This window comes from Hemicordylus capensis, chromosome 5 (assembly GCF_027244095.1).
Source record: "Hemicordylus capensis ecotype Gifberg chromosome 5, rHemCap1.1.pri, whole genome shotgun sequence".
NCBI lineage: Eukaryota > Metazoa > Chordata > Lepidosauria > Squamata > Cordylidae > Hemicordylus > Hemicordylus capensis.
In genome coordinates this window covers 18,988,044-19,005,491 of record NC_069661.1, presented here as the reverse complement: position 1 = coordinate 19,005,491, position 17,448 = coordinate 18,988,044, and the positions used below count along the sequence as shown (strand labels likewise).

Sequence of the window (17,448 nt, the reverse complement as noted above, 5' to 3'; positions counted from 1 at the left end):
CCCAAACCTGAGAGAGTTTTAAATCAAATTCTCAGAAATACAGAACAGACTGTGGGTCTCTTTTGGGGCACTTTGCCCCTCAGGCTCTCTCTTCCCTGCCTGCAAGACTCCTCACACTGAGTTTTAGGTGCTCTCTTTAGGAAAGGTACCACTCCCCAGGCAACATGGGTCAAGCATTCACCTGGAGGCCTAATGCCCTTAAGCTAGCATACTGCATCTTGATTTCAAGAGACCATAAAAATGGAGCAGTTACCATCTGACCTTTGTCCACACCATGGAAGCCAAGATGAAAATCTGAAATTATTCATTAGAGAGGCATTGCCCAATGTCATTTTATTACATTAATGAAGGCGATAGGGTCACTGCTGGCTTAAGCCACACGGTGAGCAGCTGCATCCTGAGATTAAAGAGCCATATCACTGACCCAGGGCAATTAGCCCACTGGCAAAAGCACTACTGCATACCTATTCCTTTACTGCCACACTGGAAATTCAACAGGCGAAGCACTTATTTTTCTGCTTCTATTTATTAAAGTGTATATACTGTGTCTCCCTCCGAACCAGGAAAAGCTACTGAATTTCTGCTTGCTGTGCAGCTGCTCAAGGCACCTGCAACCTTGCCAGAAAGGAGAAGGGGCAGCCCTGCTGAGGCCCAAGGCTCCCCGATGCAACGCAAGCCCCAAGCAACACATGCAAGAGTTATTTCTGTGGCCTCGGAGAACAATATAATCCTTCATGTCAACAGCTGGTGAAGGGGAGAGCCTCCCCACAGATCCTGTTCCTTTGGGCTGCTCCGACACCAATGAATTATGCAAGCACCAGCTGGCGCTTTGTGACAACGCGCCACTAAAAGAGACGCTGCCATTGTACTGAGCAGTCAGAGGTCACATGCGCAGCAGAGAAACTGGAGGAGGCTGCAGAGGAGGGACAGCAGGGAAGCCAGAAGCCAAGAGCGCACACAGATCACGCCAGAGGGTCTATGTTTCTTTAAGCCCCCAGGGTGGGGGAGAATTCTGGAGCAAAAGGGCTTTCCAACCAGGAAACGGAGTAAGAGCAGCCTCATTCATTTCCCCCAGTCAACCATGACCTACTGCTGTGGGTCACATCAAACGCCCCAAGTACGCTGTGTGCCAGCCACAGTGAGGCGAAACCACAGTTTCAAAACCCTGGTAAAAAGCAGCAATATGAAGCAATTTGTCTTTTCTCGGGAGAAGGCATGGTAAAATGCCCAAGAACAAGAGAGAAGGGCATAGGAACTAAGACTGCCCACCGAAGAGTTGGATTAATAGCCTGCCTTTCATCCAATTTAATTCAAAAACATACTAATCTCACCCTCCACCTAAAGAGCTCAGGCATCCATGACTTTCTCCACCACCCATACATGTTGTCCTCACAATAACCTTGTGAGGTAGACTTGGCTGAGAAAAAGTGACTTGCAGAATCATCCAGTGAGCTTCATAAATGAGTTCGGATCTGAACCTGAGTCTTTCCAATCCTAGTCAAACACTATTCACTACACCACAATGGGAGAGCTGCAATCTTAGTTTGCAGGAAAGATCAAACCGTAGTTTTGGCTACTCAGATGAAACGGCAAACTGTAGTTTACATAAAACCATAATCAGGATGCACAGAATCACTTCTGAGGAGGGAGCACAAGTCTGAGGATCCTCAAACTTGTTCACATAGTGCCAAACTATATTTGATGTTATGCTTGAATGTGTCCTAATTTTCATGCCACTGATTAACAAGTGAAAGCGAGTTTTTTTACTTAACTAAAGGTTGAGCTGATGAAACCTAACAATTAAAGCTTGCAACAGAGAGTGCAAATAATTATGTATATGCTGATGGGGGTGCAGCATATAATCTACCACCGTCTTACACAATTCCATCAAGAAAGCAACTACTTTTGCATACCAAATTTCCTCTTTTAATTTCTAGGCAGTATAGCCTGGATGAATCTACACAGATTTGCAAACAGCAACTCACCTGGTCACCTATGGTGAAAAAGAATAACCTCCAGGTGACTAGAAAAATGCATTACAAAAGTTTGTTTTTTTTAAAGCAATGTATGTATCCAAGAGGATTCACACACGCACTATCTGCAAGGCTGAAAGCATACAATAGGATTCAAAAACCTTGCTGGATTCCAGGATTATCACATTATGACCTCCTATTACATAACTTATTCCTGAATGAGTCTCAACGCTGCCATATAGAGCACATAGTTCAGAGAACTACAAGAGAGTGACCACTTGAAGATTTCAAACCAGAAATAAAGGACAATTTTCTTTACTTAAAAAAAGAAAAATGGGGCTGCATAATTTTAATATATTTTTTAAGAGCTTTACCATTTGAAACAGGATTTTTCACTGCCTCTTTCTGTTGCCGATTGATTCCTTTCTCAATCCGCAGCGTGGCCCACTGTTCAGAAAGAAGGAACACAAATATACAAGGTCACCTTTTAAAGAAGGTATACATGCAATAGTTCATTCTGATGCAGTCTGTAGTTCTGAAGCTGCTTTAGATTAATTGTATTTCGAATGTTTTACTGATAAACATTTTGATGATTATTTATAATATTTAAATATTTAACACATTTATATATCACCTTTCGACAAACAATATTTCCAAACAATGCAAAAAGAAAGAGAAAGCAGTTCTCTGTCCCAAAAGGGCTCTCAATCTATAAAGAGGCACAAGGAATAATTCAGTAACAGCCACTGAAGAAAAGCTGTGCTGGGTTAAATAAGGGCAGTTGGTCTCTCCCTGTGAAAATGGTAAGGGTAAAGTGTGCCATCGAGTTGATTTTGACTCCTGGCGCCCACAGAGCCCTGTGGCTTTCTTTCAGTAGAATACAGGAGGGGTTTACTATTGCTTCCTCCTGCGCAATACGAGATGATGCCTTTCAGCAACTTTCTATATCGCTGCTGCCCGATATAGTGCCGGCAGGGATTCGAACCAGCAACTTTCTGCTTGTTAGTCAAGCATTTCCCCGCTGCGCTCCTTATAGTTAATGTTATCTAGTTTTAATTGTAATTGTAGTTTGCTTTTAACTGGTTTTTCATTTAAATTGTTTTTTTAATGTAAAATGCCCTGAGCCACTTTTGGAGGGGCGGTATATAAATCAGATAGATAGATAGATAGATAGATAGATAGATAGATAGATAGATAGATAGATAGATTTAGAAGGCACCTCTTTGCCCAGTTAGCCATAGTAGTTATGGTGCTTAGTTGCCTCAAGGATCCTAGTCTGGGTGGAAAGGTAGGACATAAGTGTTTTAATAAATTAGTATAGTATTGTAGTTCATCCTCATATTGTAATTATCTGCAATGTTACAGAAATAACTTCATAGGAAGTTCATTAAGGAGGTTCATTAAGTTCTCCTCCATTTAGGTATACAAAGCCATATTCGCAGGAGCAGTCCTTTAAGTTCAGCACATTCTTGCTGTACTGAAATACCATTCTGACCAAGGCCCAAATCAAATGGGGTTGCAGCCATGGTGGAGCAGCTGCCTTCCATGCAGAAGGTCTGAGGTTCAATCTCTGGCATCTCCAGGAGCTTTTTCAGACAGCAGGCTTTACCACAAGGCATTACTGCAAATTCAGGGCATAAGGAATATTCCGACGCAAAAAGGGGACTTTTTTTTTAACCCCAGACATCAATCGGGCTAGGTTCCAATATGGAGGAAAAAGCTTGAAGTGTGTGAAGTTCTCTCAGGTGGGGCTGGGAAAGACTCCTGCCTGAAACTCTGGAGAACCACTTCCAGTCAGTGTAGATTAGGACTGCATAACTTCAGCCCTCCAGCTGTTATTGGCCTACAATGCCCATCATCGCCAGCCACAGCAGCCAATCGTCAGGGATGATGCAAATTGTCCAACATCTGCAAGAGGTTTAGATGGGACAACAACCTGATTTGGGATAAGGCAGCTTCCTATGTTCGTAAATATTACTGATATAGCATCACAATAATCAGAAAACTATTTCCATAGGGTAAGACGACATGGCATCTGTGACTGGCCTCCCATATTATTATTTTTTATTTAGTACATTTATATACCGCCCCATACAAAAAAGTCCCTGGGCGGTTCACAATATAAAACCATTAAAACATTAACATAATTTTAAAAATTTTAAAGACAATAAAAACTCTAAAACCAAAGCTTTAAAACTATAAACTAAAAGCTTGACTAAACGGGTATGTTTTTAGGTCCTTCTTAAAAACATTCAGAGAAAAGGAAACTAATTTCATTAAGAAGCACGTTCCGGAGTCCCAGAGCAACTCTCGAAAAGGCCTACTCTTGAGTCACCACCAACTGAGCCAGTGGCAACCACAACCGGACCTCCCCAGATTATCTTAACAAATGGTGGGGTTAATGAAGAAGAAGATGTTCTCTTAAATACCTCAGACCCAAGCCGTTTAGAGCATTATAGGTAATAACCAGCACTTTGTATTTCACCCAGAAACTTATTGGCAGCCAGTGTGGTTCTTTTAAAATGGGAGTAATATTATTTCTTTGGGCAAACCCGGAGACCAACCTGGCTGCTGCATTCTGTAATAACTGCAGTTTCCAAACTACATACAAAGGCAGCTCAATGTAGAGCGCATTGCAGTAGTCAAGACTGGATGTTACCAGCATATGCACCACTGTTTTAAGGTCATTTATCTCCAAAAATGGGCATAGCTGGCGAATCAGTTGAAGCTGATGGAAAGCACTCCTGGCCACTGCCTCAACCTGAGAAAACAGGGAGAGATTTGGGTCCAGAAGTACTCCCAGACTACGTACCTGCTCTTTCCGGGGGAGCGAAACCCCATCCAGAACAGGCAGATCTAAACCACCTCCTGAGTCTCGACCTCCCACAATGAGTACTTGTGCAATCTATCTGGCTTGGATTCAACCTCAGTTTGTTCTCCCTCATCCAGCCCATTACTGCCTCCAGGCAGGCATTTAGGGAAGTTAGGCCATTTCCTGATGAAGTTGACATGGAGAAATAGATTTGGGTGTCATCAGCATACTGAAAACACCCTGCACCAAATCCCCTGATGATCTCTCCCAGCAGTTTCATGTAGATGTTAAAAAGCATTGGAGACAGTATGGAGCCTTGCGCGACTCCATAGCGAAGCTCTTGTTTTGAAGAGCAACAGTCTCCAAGCGACACCATCTGGAACCTACATAAGAGATAGGAGCAGAACCACTGCAAAGCTCTGCCTCCCACTCCCCACCCCTTCAGGTGCCCCAGAAGGATACCATGGTCAATGGTATCAAAAGCCGAGAGAGCCAAAAGGATCAACAGAGCCACACTCCCCCTGTCAATTACTAATTGGAAGGCGTCCTACTAATTGGAAGTCATCCAACAGGCCGACCAAGGCCATCTCAACCCCACAGCCTGCCTGAAAGCCAGTTTGAATTGGGTCCAGATAATCCGCTTCCACCAAGACAGCCTGCAGCTGAGATGCCACCACCCTCTCAATCACCTTGCCCAACCATGGGAGGTTGGAGACAGGAGACAGGCCTATAATTGCCCAATTCTAAGGGATCTAATGCAGGCCTCTTCAAAAGTGGTCTAATAATTGCCTCCTTGAGACAAGGAGGCATCCTGCCCTCCCTCAGAGAACCATTAATGATCTTAACAAGGCCCTCTCCAATAACCTCACTGCTAGATCATATAAGCCATGTTGAGCAAGGATCGAGAGAACAGGTGGTAAGACACAGTATCCCAAATATCTTGTCCACATCCTCTGGAGTCACAAACTGAAACTGATCCAAATTAACCACACAAGGAGCTACTGGACACCTTCACAATAGGGATGTGCAAACAGGTTTGATGTCTGAACACCACCTGGCCATTCGGGGGGTGGGGTTTACATGCATAAGGTCCAAGGTTCAATCTCGGTTCAATTAGTTTCAATTATTATTATTATTGTAACATTATGGGGCTTTCAAGCTTGACATAGTTTAGGGCCTCAGACTGTCATAATCCAGCCCTGTCCAGGTCTTGGGGGTGAGATTTTATGCGTAAGCACTGCAACACTATAAATAAGACGTCCTTTGCCACAGTTTTGCAAAAGGATTTCCTCAAAATCTGATACATGGGGTATCTTTTGTCCGCCTCTGTAACATTTATCTTTTCCTTCCTAAAAAAAAAAAAACCACGTACACAAAACCAAACCCCTGTATAATCAAGAATTATGACTAAGCCAAAACTTCTTCAAATTTTGCAGTCCCCATATGCACCAAGGATGGGCAGCTTCTGTCTTCCCCTGGACAGAAAGTGAATTTTGCCTCACCAATTGATACACACACACACACACACACACACACACACACACACACACACACTCCCCCAATCCAACCAACCGAATCGAGGACATGCTGGCCACCCATATGCTCCCCACTTCCCTTACATGCCTGTAGTTTGTGCAAACCAGAATCAGTTTCCTGGTTCTGACATCATGGCAAATTGTTGTTTAACAAACCGGGATGTCTTCTAGTAAGCCAGGCATGCAAGGAAAACACAAACAAACGGCAGGATCCTGACCCAACAAGCCATGGCTTGTTGGAGCAGAACTGAGATATGTGAACCAGTGCTGTACAAAGTTCATCATGCTCTCGAAGTATCAGTGCTCTCTAACAACAAATCCTTCACAGTTACATAACTGCAGTAGTACTTGCCAAACCAATTACTGTTCTGTTTTGAAAACATCCAGTGGTGTTCCGCACCGTGGCATTACTTTGGCTGTGTAACAGCCGTGGATTTGGTCGTTCAGTGTTGCCAAGGCAAATGCCAGCATACCAGGGCAAGAGCAGCGTGGGTCTAACAAGCCAGACCACACAATTTTAATGGGAAACAATGACTGATCACAGCTTGGAAGGAAACAAGATCTATTTTAGAACTGCCTGTGGCAGCATCAAGCAGCACTGCAGGAGAGCAGAGAAAGCAGTTGAAAGCAGGACTGGAAAATATACAAGGTGCTTAGAAATTTTGCCCTGTTTATACATTCAGCAGATTTTTGCAGTCAAGATTCACCTGGATTATACTTCTTCAGACTGTAGGCGGAAGGTTGCGTGTTTGACTGCTTCCTGCACACAGAAAAGAAGCAGCTCAGAAAGAAAGGCAGTTAGGCTGAACCTTTTCCCCTGACAAGCTAGCTTTCCAATGTGCAGTCAGTTTGTTTGTTGAAGATGGGGGGAGACATATGCACACAATACACACCCCTTCAGCCCAAAAAGAGTATAATCCAAGAAAATTAAATGGTTCATTTAACAGTTAAATTGTTTTAGGTTTTTGTATATGTTTTTAACTGGTTTTATGTTATTGTAAACCACCCAGAGATGAAAGTTTGGGGCGGTATACAAATTTGATAAAATAAAATAAAATAAAATAAAATAAAATAAAATAAAATAAACAAAACCTCACCATATGATCACCAATTTTGCAGAGTGTACAAATACAAGTAACATCCTTAGAACAACAACAGGGCTACCTGGGACAAATAAAGGTTTTATTTTTAAAAATTCTCCTTCTAAATATCCTAGTTTGAGTGCGGTGGTTAAATTTCTAGGGGCCACGGTTCCCTGGCACCTGGGATTTGTCAAGCCCAGCATTACAGCATCAAGGAGCCAGATTATTTTAGCCCTTGGACTAATTCAGGACTCAACAGTTTCCAGGCACCAGCTCAGCATGGCACTGGGAAATTTAAGCCTGGTGACTGAGGCAGGCAACGGGCAGATGCAACCAGGAACAGGAGTGGGCAAGCAGAGGGGGTTGTTCACTCCTCCCTCCTGGACATTGATCCACTGCCTGACTGAATCAACCAGATAGTAAGCAAGCAAGGCGGGGCGAGCAAGGCAGGAAACCCTGCTCCCCATCTAGAGCAGAGGGCATTGCTGGGTTTGAGCAGTGACTCCACTCTCCTATGGTGGAGTCCAATCCTGCCCCACCCACCCCCACAATTTTTGAGCTATCTCCTAGAGCCAAGAAAAACTGCCGAGGCTTGGACTAGATGTTTAGATAATAGAATGTCTCCCAGGGTACAGAAGTAGGCCACCTTGTTCTAGGGGATGAGGATAATGGAAGACAAGAAAACCAGGACTGATGCATATATTAGCCAACAGTGCACAGTCTGCATAGGTAATTATGGCAATTTATTCCACATCATAGGAATATATAGGTAGCTGTCTTATACTGAGACAGACCCTTGGTCCATCTAGTTCAGTATTGTTTACTCTGATCGGCAATGGCTCTCCAAGGTTTCAGGCAGCCGTTTCTCCCAGCCTTACCTGGAGATGCCAGGTGAGAGATGGATTGAAACTGGGGCCATTAGCATGCAAAGCAGATGCTCTACCATTGAGCTAAGGCCCCATACCCTATCCTTATAAGCATTTCTCTCTCAGGTCATATCAGGCCGATGGAGAAAAGTCATCCATTACACCCAGATGTTCATGCAGCAACAAGTCTCCAAACAGTAATACTGGGGGATTTCAATCAGCAATCTTATGCACACAAACAAATGTAGTTACCTTTGAGTTCACTTTGAGTTCACTTACAGCCCCTCTCCAGTAATAGCAGAGAACTTCAATCATCCTGGCTACAAATTAGCATGACAGTACATCAAAAATGCAAGCAAACATCCACCATATGCCCACCTATATTTCAAAAGGTTGCGCAATCAATAATGAATTTGCCAATTGCAGATTTGGCATCATCTAAAGCCCCATTCAGACATTTTCTTAAAAAGCACTGCTGTGACCATGTCCAGCAACACAAAAAAGGTCAAAAGTCACACCCCTGGCCTGTCAATCAAGAACATTCAAGGTGACTGACAGTCAAGGCGGGACCTCCAACCCATTTGCACAGGTGTACAGGGTTACAGGGACACTTTTAACAAATGTCTGAATGGGGCTTAAGAGAGACTAACTGCTAGAACACACAACAGTGAAAAGCCTGGGGGAATAAAGCAACTTTGGTACTCCTGGTCCTGCTCCCTTGACACACATGCCTCATTATTTACCACCCCGCATTTACCAGTAGAGATGACAGCAAAGAAAGGGGAGAAGGGAGAGAGGGAAACCGATTCAGCAGTGGCACTACTACACCCTAAGATCCTGTTTACTTCACCTTGGTAACTTGGGAGGAGACTCCACCCACCACACATCTCCTGTTCTACTCTCTGGACATACCTATGCAGCCTCTCATATACCTTCCCGTTTCATTTTGGCTATGCTAGGGGCTAGAATCCAACCAGCATTCACTATTTTCTTCTGTCAAGGAATTCAAGGAAGTGTTTATGGAGTTATCTAATGTCATTCCCACATGCAAGGAAGTTGAGGCCAGAAGACAGCAGGTTGTCCTATGTCAGTTCTAGGTCAGAGTCTGACCATTGCTGCTCACTCACAGCCTATTCCTAAACTTAGGAACCAGGCTTCATTTAGAGGAAAGCCCCAAGAAGTTCAACAGAACAACTTCCCTGTAAGAATCTTAAGCTGACAACCTAATTATTAATTGCTAGCTGACCATCCATCAGGAATGCTGTAGCACAGGGTTTCTCAACCTTGGGCCCCCAGATGTTGTTGGACTACAACTCCCATCACCCCAGACATAGCCTATGTGGAGAAGGAGGATGGGAGTTGTAGTCCAACAACATCTGGAGGCCCAAGGTTAAGAAACCCTGCTGTAGCACAGTGGTCTCCAATCTGTGGTCCTCCAGATGTTGCTAAACTACAGCTCCCATCAGCCCCAGCTACAATAATTGTGGCAGGAGGTGATGAGAATTGTAGTTCAGACAGAAGAAAATCATTTTAAAGACAAAATAATCTAGACATCCATTTAAATCCTATCATTATTTTTTTTAGTTATCTGCTCTGTGAATATTCCCATCATAAACTTGTCCTCTTGCCCCTTCAGTTTATCTTCATAAATAAAGTTGTCTCTGATAACTTGGCAAGAGGCACCTTTTAACATGGTGATTCTCTTTATTTAGCAGGGGGAGAGTAACTGGCCCTATCCACTCCCAGCACAGTACCTCCAGTGACTGTTGCTGATGTCTCAATTATGTTTCTTTTTAGATTGTGAGCCCTTTGGGGACAGGGAGCCATCTTGTTTATTTATTATTCTCTGTGTAAACCACCCTGAGCCATTTTTGGAAGAGCAGTCTGGAAATCAAATAAATTATTATTATTATTAATAATAATAATAAAATACCAGGCATCCAGAAGTACTTTGTCTCAACGATCTTTTCAACAACCAGGAGTCTCTCTAACACAGGACAGTATTATCCCCAAATTGTGCCAGAGACTAATGAATGGCCAAAGACTATAGAATGAGTTCTTCGGCAAGACAAGATTTGCATAAGTGCCTTCACAGCTCAGAATTTTATTCACTACCCTTCACTAGCTCTCATTTTCAGCAGTGATGGAAACCATCATTTTTTAATTCAGAACCATCACCAGACCTACCTTGGATACATTTCAAGAAGTCTATGTATTTATTTATTTTTAACATCCCCAGTCAGGGCATTTATGAAGTCAGAAGAACAAAAGTGGAATCTCAAGGATGATTAAAATAAATTTCTTTCATAAGACACTCTAGGTCTTGATTTACACATGTTTTTTACACAGATATAGAAAAATTAACATATATATTTAAGGGAGCATTAAAGACCCATTTATGTACAGATTTTAGAACAGCTTTGATTTTGGACTACAATGGCTAAATTTTTGTATAGGTAAAATATGCCGTCGAGTTGGTGTCGACTCCTGGCACTGGCAGAGCTCTGAGGTTGTCTTTGGTAGAATACAGGAGGGGTTTACCATTGCCATCTCCTGCGCAGTATGAGATGATGCCTTTCAGCAACTTCCTATATCACTGCTACCCAATACAGGTGTTTCCCAAACATACCAGCAGAGATTTGAACCAGCAACCTCTGGTTTGTTAGTCAAGCCATTTCCCCGCGGCGCCATTAGATTTGTAACATATAGAATTTATTTTGCAGTCATCTCTGAGGAGGAAAAGCTATTTTACTCAAAATATATTAGGCACAAAGGAAGCTAGAGGTGTGTGTGCAGGCGCGCATACGTGCACAGAGCACCTTTGGGATCTACCTCCTGCTTTGAATCAGCGCTATCCTCCCTCTGGTTGTCTCTACATTTACTGAAATCTCAGTGTGTGAACTTGTGCTGTGTTTGACATTCCCGCTCCTGGCGCTCACTACAGCGACGAAAACCGGGAGGACGAAATAGCGCAAGGCTAGATGATGGGACCATTAGCAAAGCAAAGCAACACACACGGTTTGCCTCGAGCTGCGCTTCAGACATTAGGAGGAGGAGAACGCCAGATGCTTTGCATGAGAAATAATGAAGGCCCTTCGGCATTACTATATTTAAATACTGCCTTTCAGAGATCAGCCACGGGGCAGCGTAACAACACAGTAAAATCTATTATAAAGACATAGAGCAGAACAAACAGGGTTCCATTTACTCCACAACACAGCGGCTTTTTGGAAGGAGAGCGGTTTAAGGACTAACAGATCCAAGGAAGACCATAGCGCAGACATCTTCTGGGTTCCGCTACGCCGTCTTTATTCTGCTTGGATTTTTCACCAATTAATGTCAGATGTGGAACGCTCCATGTTTTTGGAAACGGATCACAATAAGCGGAAGGAACAGCCTGCGTAACTTCCAACCCCCCAAGCAGAACAAATTTAAGATCCAGGGGGATGTAAACACAATCTTGCTAGGAGCACCGCCCTTGTTCGCCTGCAAACCTTCCCTGGCCTTCGAGAGGGACCCAATGCCCCATTGACTTGCAAAGCATCTAGGGAAAGCCTCACGCCCTCCTCCAGCTGACTCATGCAAGAAAGGTCAGCGCTTTTTTTTCTTTTCTTTTATGGTGGCAACAGAAAAGCTGCCAGCAGCCAAGCGTCCCTTTGGGCAGCAACGGACTCGTGGTGGGGCGGGGGAAGAAGAGAGGAATAAATTAACCTTCTGGACAGCGGACACACCCAGGAGGCTTCTTCCCTTTCCCACCCCCAGCTCCACGTTGCCCCACATCTCCCCATCATCAGCGGCACCGCTCGCCCGGCGCTCACCTCCAAGGTCTTCACCAGCACCTTGATGTACAGCCCCGAGATCCCCAAGGACACGCCGAAGATGGAAGGCAGCACGATCAGCAGGAACGCCAGGGAGAACCATACGCTCAGCACCTTGAGCAGGGCAGCCAGGAGCTCCTCCATGATGCTGCGGCGGCAGGTGTTGCCAACGCGCCTAAAGGGTGCCTCTCGTCGCCCTTGCGCGTGGCTGATCCCGCATCGGCCAGCAGCGGAAGCCCTGCGCGCGTTGTCTCGGCTGGCGGCAGACTCCAAGCAGCAGCTCGCGACCAGCCGGGGCCGGCCTCTTTCTCGCCAGCCTCTGGGGCGCTCTCTCCAGCAGCTCCACCCACTTAACTCCTTCGCCCCCTCGCCTCGGCGCGCAGCCTTTCCTTGTGTCTCGGCCCGACTCGGCTGCTCGGCTCAGGCTGCCACGGCTCCGCTGAGCAGCGGGGAGGGAGGCGCGCGGCCCCCTGATTAGTCTGGACCCCCAGGAGACGCGGTCTGGTCGCCCTGCGCGGACCTCCCCGCCGAAGCGCTTTCGCAGCGCCATGCAGGCGCCTTTCCAGCCGTCCGCATTGGGGCGGGGGTTGGCCAGCTGCGCCCCGCCCTTTCCATTCTTGGCTCAGGCTTTGCATTGTGACCTCACGCCCCGGGCAGGGAGGTGTTGTGTGCGCCGAAGCGCCGTGGAAGACTCCTGCTGTCTGTCCGCTGGGTGATGAACGCGCCGGGCCAGGGGTGGGTTTTCTGGACGAGGTGGTTCTCTGGTGACAGCAGCATCGAGGCACAGGGTGGATTGGATTCTTCTCTGGTTTTTAGGGAGGTGGCTCAGGAATGGCTGTGAAACTGCATGTGTGAGTGCTGTAAGATATTCCTCTTAGGGGATGCCTGCTTGCATGCAGAAGGTTCCAAGTGCCCTCCCTGGCAGCGTCTCCAAGATAGGCCTTAGAAAGACTCCTGCCTGCAACCTCCGAGAAGCGGCTGCCAGTCTGTGTAGACAATACTGAGCGAGAAGCAGGAATGGAGGGAGGCCGGCGGTGGCCCAGGTTCAGCCCGCCATCATGGCCAGGCTTGGACTGGCCCACAGGGCAACAGGGCATATTCCCAGTGCGCCCTACCCATGGGGCACCCCTGCACCCCGCTGTACTCAGCAGCAGTAAATACTCCCACCCTTAAGTACCCATTTTGCTCAAAACCCGACGCCCTCCCCACATACATTCCACTGCCCTCTCAGTGGCCCCAGTCCGGCCCTGGTCACGGCCCCCCTAGCCCTGCCCCCTGCGTCTGACATCAGAGCTGATTTGGCTCCCGTGCGGCCCCATTTGGCACCTAAACCACGCCCCTGCATCTGACATCAGACTCAGGGGCACAAGGTGTGGCCCCTAAGGGGCGGCCGCCTGGGTTCTTTGAACCTGTTCGCTCAGTGGTGGCTTCGCCCCTGGCTAGATGGACCAATGTCTGATTCAGTATATGGCAGCTTCCTATGGCTTGCAGGGCCAGCCCTAGGATAAACAGAAGCTTAGATGAGAAATGCCTTCAACTCCACTTCCAACAGTAGTTGATCAGAGTTTTCTATCCTTATCTATCTATCTATCTATCTAAGGCGTACCCATGTGCAGCAGCTCTCGCGAGAGTTTGTGAGTGAGCTGCCGGCAGGGGGAGAAGAAAGCGCTGGTAGATAGGCTTGCAGGCGAGTGGGGAAGAAAATGGCAGCAAGGGGCGGAGTGGGAGAAGAAAATGGTGGCAGGGGGTGGGTGGGGAGAGAAAAGAGCGTCGGTGCCAAGCAGGCAGGCGGGAAATAAAAACAGCTGTGGGGGCTGAGAACAGAGGGAAACCGAGAAGGAGGGGGGAGAACTAGAGGCTCAGGTGCTCTGCGCCCAGCCCAGCTAGTTTTATTTATTTACTCCATTTATATCCTGCCCTTCCTCCAAAGAGCCCAGAATGCTGTCCATGGTTACATTTATCACCACAACAGCCCCATGGGATAGGTTAGGCTGGCCCAGAGTCACCCAGTGAGTTTCATGGCTGAATGGGGATTTGACCTCGGGCCTCGCTGGTCCTAGTCCAAGACTCTCACAGCAACACCACACCGGCTCTCAAAATTACATCTCGTTCAGAATTAGCTGCAGGGGCCTAAACCAGGTTGGGAGTGTGGCCTCACTGTGATGGGGTTCAACACTCCCCACCCTCAGTGTTTTTGCACCAAAAATCCCCCCTCCCAAAATGGCATTTTGCCCCCAAAGTGGCGGTTTCAAATTAGCCAAATCTGAACCCTCTCCCCTTCCCTGGGTGGGAGTGTGGGCATTGCATCAACTTGTGCTCTCCTCTCCCCCCCCCACCTCCTGGTAAACACTGAGGGGGTGAGGAGGAGAAAGCGGACACTTAACTACTTGCCTGCCCAGGTTTTAAAAGGAGAGAAGGGGGAATGTGGAGCAGAGAGGGAAGGTGTCATATGCCAGTCATTCAATATCTGCTCACCAAGTTAAGGGGAGGGGAGCCCACATAGTTGCCAGCTGGGCCCCATCCTCCCAGGGGAAGGCCAAGCAGCAGTGGGCCTCCTCAGAGTGCTGGGCCCTCAGCAGTTGCCTGCCACCCTATTATGCCAACTCTGAGAGCTGGTATGAGAACAGGCATGCTATACGCCTGTATCCCCATTTTCACCTGTGAAACAGGAACGTAGGAAGCGGCCTTATACGGAGTCAGACCATTGGTCCATCTACCTCAGTATTTTCTTCACAGACTGGCAGCGGCTTCTCCAAGGTTGCAGGCAGGAATCTCTCTCAGCCCTATCTTGGAGATGCTGCAATGGAGGGAACTGGGAACCTTCTGCTCTCCCCAGAGCGGCTCCATCCCCTGAGGGGAATATCTTACAGTGCTCACACATCAAGTCTCCCATTCATCTGCAACCAGGGTGGACCCTGCTTAGCTAAGGGGGTTAATGTTAGAGGGTATGGTAACCCTGCTGCAAGCATTTCTGATCTGCCCTTATTGCTAGTTTAGCATGCTGCTGCTGCTGCTGTTCACTACAGATTCGTTTAGCATTTTCTCATTGCAGTGGTTTTAAATATCCAGTGATAGCATATTTCCGGCCCTTGGAAGCTGGGGGCAGCCCAAGGTACAGCTGTATCTCAGGCGAGGTGCCAACTGCTGCTTTGCTCCATGCCTCCAGTTGAGTCTGTCACCCTTTCAGAACTGACCCTCGCAAGCTTTGAATGCAGCGTGGCGGGTGGGGGTGTGTGTTAGGCAGCAGTGTTCCCTCTAATTTTGATCATCGGTGAGTGGAAAGAGTTTTGTTCTGGGTGGCACTATCAAGGCAGTGTGTGCACAGAACACTCTCTCTCACACACACACACACACACACACACACACACACACACACGGAATATATTTATTTGAATTTTTAATTTCCCCAGGCCCCCAGAAATAATTAATGCACAATTTTTAAAATCTTTTTTTCATCCCTCCTCCGGTCTCTCTGGGAGGCGGGGGGAGCTGCTCCCTCCCTCCTCCTCTGGCTTCCTCCTCCCCCTGCCCCCAGGCCCCCATCTCCAGTCTCTCTGGACTGCCGCGGGGGGGGGGGGAGTAGTCGCCACCACCCATCCTCCTCCCTCCATCATCCTCTGCCTGGAGGAGGAGGAAGCCGAGGCCTGGCCAGGGGGGGAGGGAAGAGGCGGAGGTGGCAGGGCAGCAGCGCAGCTGGGGAGAGGGAGAAATGGGGCAATGCTTCCCTTCCTGGCCAGGGAAATGGGGTGCCAGGCAGTTGGGCAGGCACAGCAGAGACTGCTCGCCCACCAGAAATGGCTGCATGGGGAGCCAGGGATTGGTGCGCTCCCACGCACATGCGCACCATAGAGGGAAGCCTGGTAGGAGGAGGGGAGGTATCCAGCATCTTCCTTTTCTCTCCTTGTGCTTCTTGCAGACTTTGAGAGAAGGGTGAGGAGAGGCATTCCTTGCAAAGCTTGCCAGGACCAGATGGGTCGCCCTGCCCCTGTTCCAGTGGTGTCAGGGGCAATTTTGCCACCCTGTTGGCACCCCAATAATCTGCCACCTGAGGTGGACTTCTCACCTCATGGAAGGACTGCCCCTGCTAAAAGCCGGTGTACGCATTCAGCGAGTCCCACTAAACTTAGTTCCACTTTCCCACAAGTAAATGTATTTAGATTTGCAATAGACATCACAAACTGCTTTGGATGGGTCCCTTGTGTAAGGTGAAGAGCCAGAAGAGGGAAAACATTAATTCTCTTCTAACTGCTTTGATCATTATCATTCAAGTACAATGAGGGGAAGAATGTGTCTAGCCGCAATCTTTGTTTAATGACACAACTGTTGGCAAAGCCCTGTCATAAAATATGCCAAAGTTCATCGTTTGTGCATTGCCTGCCGTCTCACCAAAGAATAACTTATTGTTGAACCAGAAAAAGAAAAATGCTGATGCAAAAGCAGCGGCTATTTCTGGACTTTGGCCTCTTGCTTGATTGAACAAAAATGGGACAGGGTTCATTTTCTTAGTGTCTCAGATCCTAATATTGCCAGTGAGCCTGGAGCACAGTAAAATGGCCAAGTCCCAAAAAAGGAAGATTTATTTCAGAGTAGACGCATCAAATCAAGGTGCATGTGGTATGAAAACATCCAGAGATTTCCTAAGTATGTGGTTCTTCTAAGCATACTGGCATACACTGGTTTTAGTTATTTGCTCTTATAGATATGCTAAAACTGTGCCTAATTGGATGAACCAGGAATAGCTACCCCATAACCTATAGAGTCTTTTTGAAAATTCCCACAAACTATAGATCTCATACAGAACTTCAGTTTCTGCGACATCTCAACTTTCATTTTTAAAATGAACAAGTCATCTCCCTTTCTTATTAAACCGCTATTCCAAATAAAACCTCCATATTTCATTTTTACACTTTTCAGTTCCATAGATCATTGTGAACACCTTTTATTTAGACACTGACTGGAATGCCAAAGTCTTCTTCTGTTATTGGAATACATAGCCCTAGAGCTCCCTCTTGTGGCTGGAGTACAATGCACATTGCACAGCACATCGTAATCCAACCAATGCCTGCCATTTGCAATGTGTATCATGTTGAGTTTAAATATTTCCCAGACCTGAAAAATTATCCATGATCTTTATGGTGAGGTCTCACTCTCAGGGTTAGAGATCAGTTACAGTAAGCCTGAAGGATTATATCTCAATATAAAGAATAGGAGTCCTTCCAAAAGCACTCCAGTTTGATACTGTAGATGAGTTCCTTTACATATTTAGGTGTGTCACTGTTTTAAGGCAGTTCTATCAGATTCACCATTGGAACACAGACCTCTTTGTAAAACTGATTAGGCATTATTTTAAGATCCTAAACAT

At 46.6% G+C, this 17,448-nt stretch overlaps 1 protein-coding gene across 1 annotated transcript in view; it reads right to left on the bottom strand.

The window, feature by feature from the left end:
* Positions 1 to 12,685, bottom strand: part of LOC128327920 (glycerol-3-phosphate acyltransferase 3-like) — a 39,865-nt gene extending 27,180 nt beyond the window's left edge. The window contains exons 1-2 of the mRNA XM_053257290.1: positions 12,087 to 12,685; positions 2,348 to 2,420 (exon numbers count right to left, since the gene is read on the bottom strand). Coding sequence (XP_053113265.1) covers positions 2,348 to 2,420; positions 12,087 to 12,230 — 217 coding nt within the window. The 5' untranslated portion in view covers positions 12,231 to 12,685. The remainder of the gene's footprint in view (positions 1 to 2,347; positions 2,421 to 12,086) is intronic.
* Between the last annotated feature and the right edge of the window lie 4,763 nt (positions 12,686 to 17,448).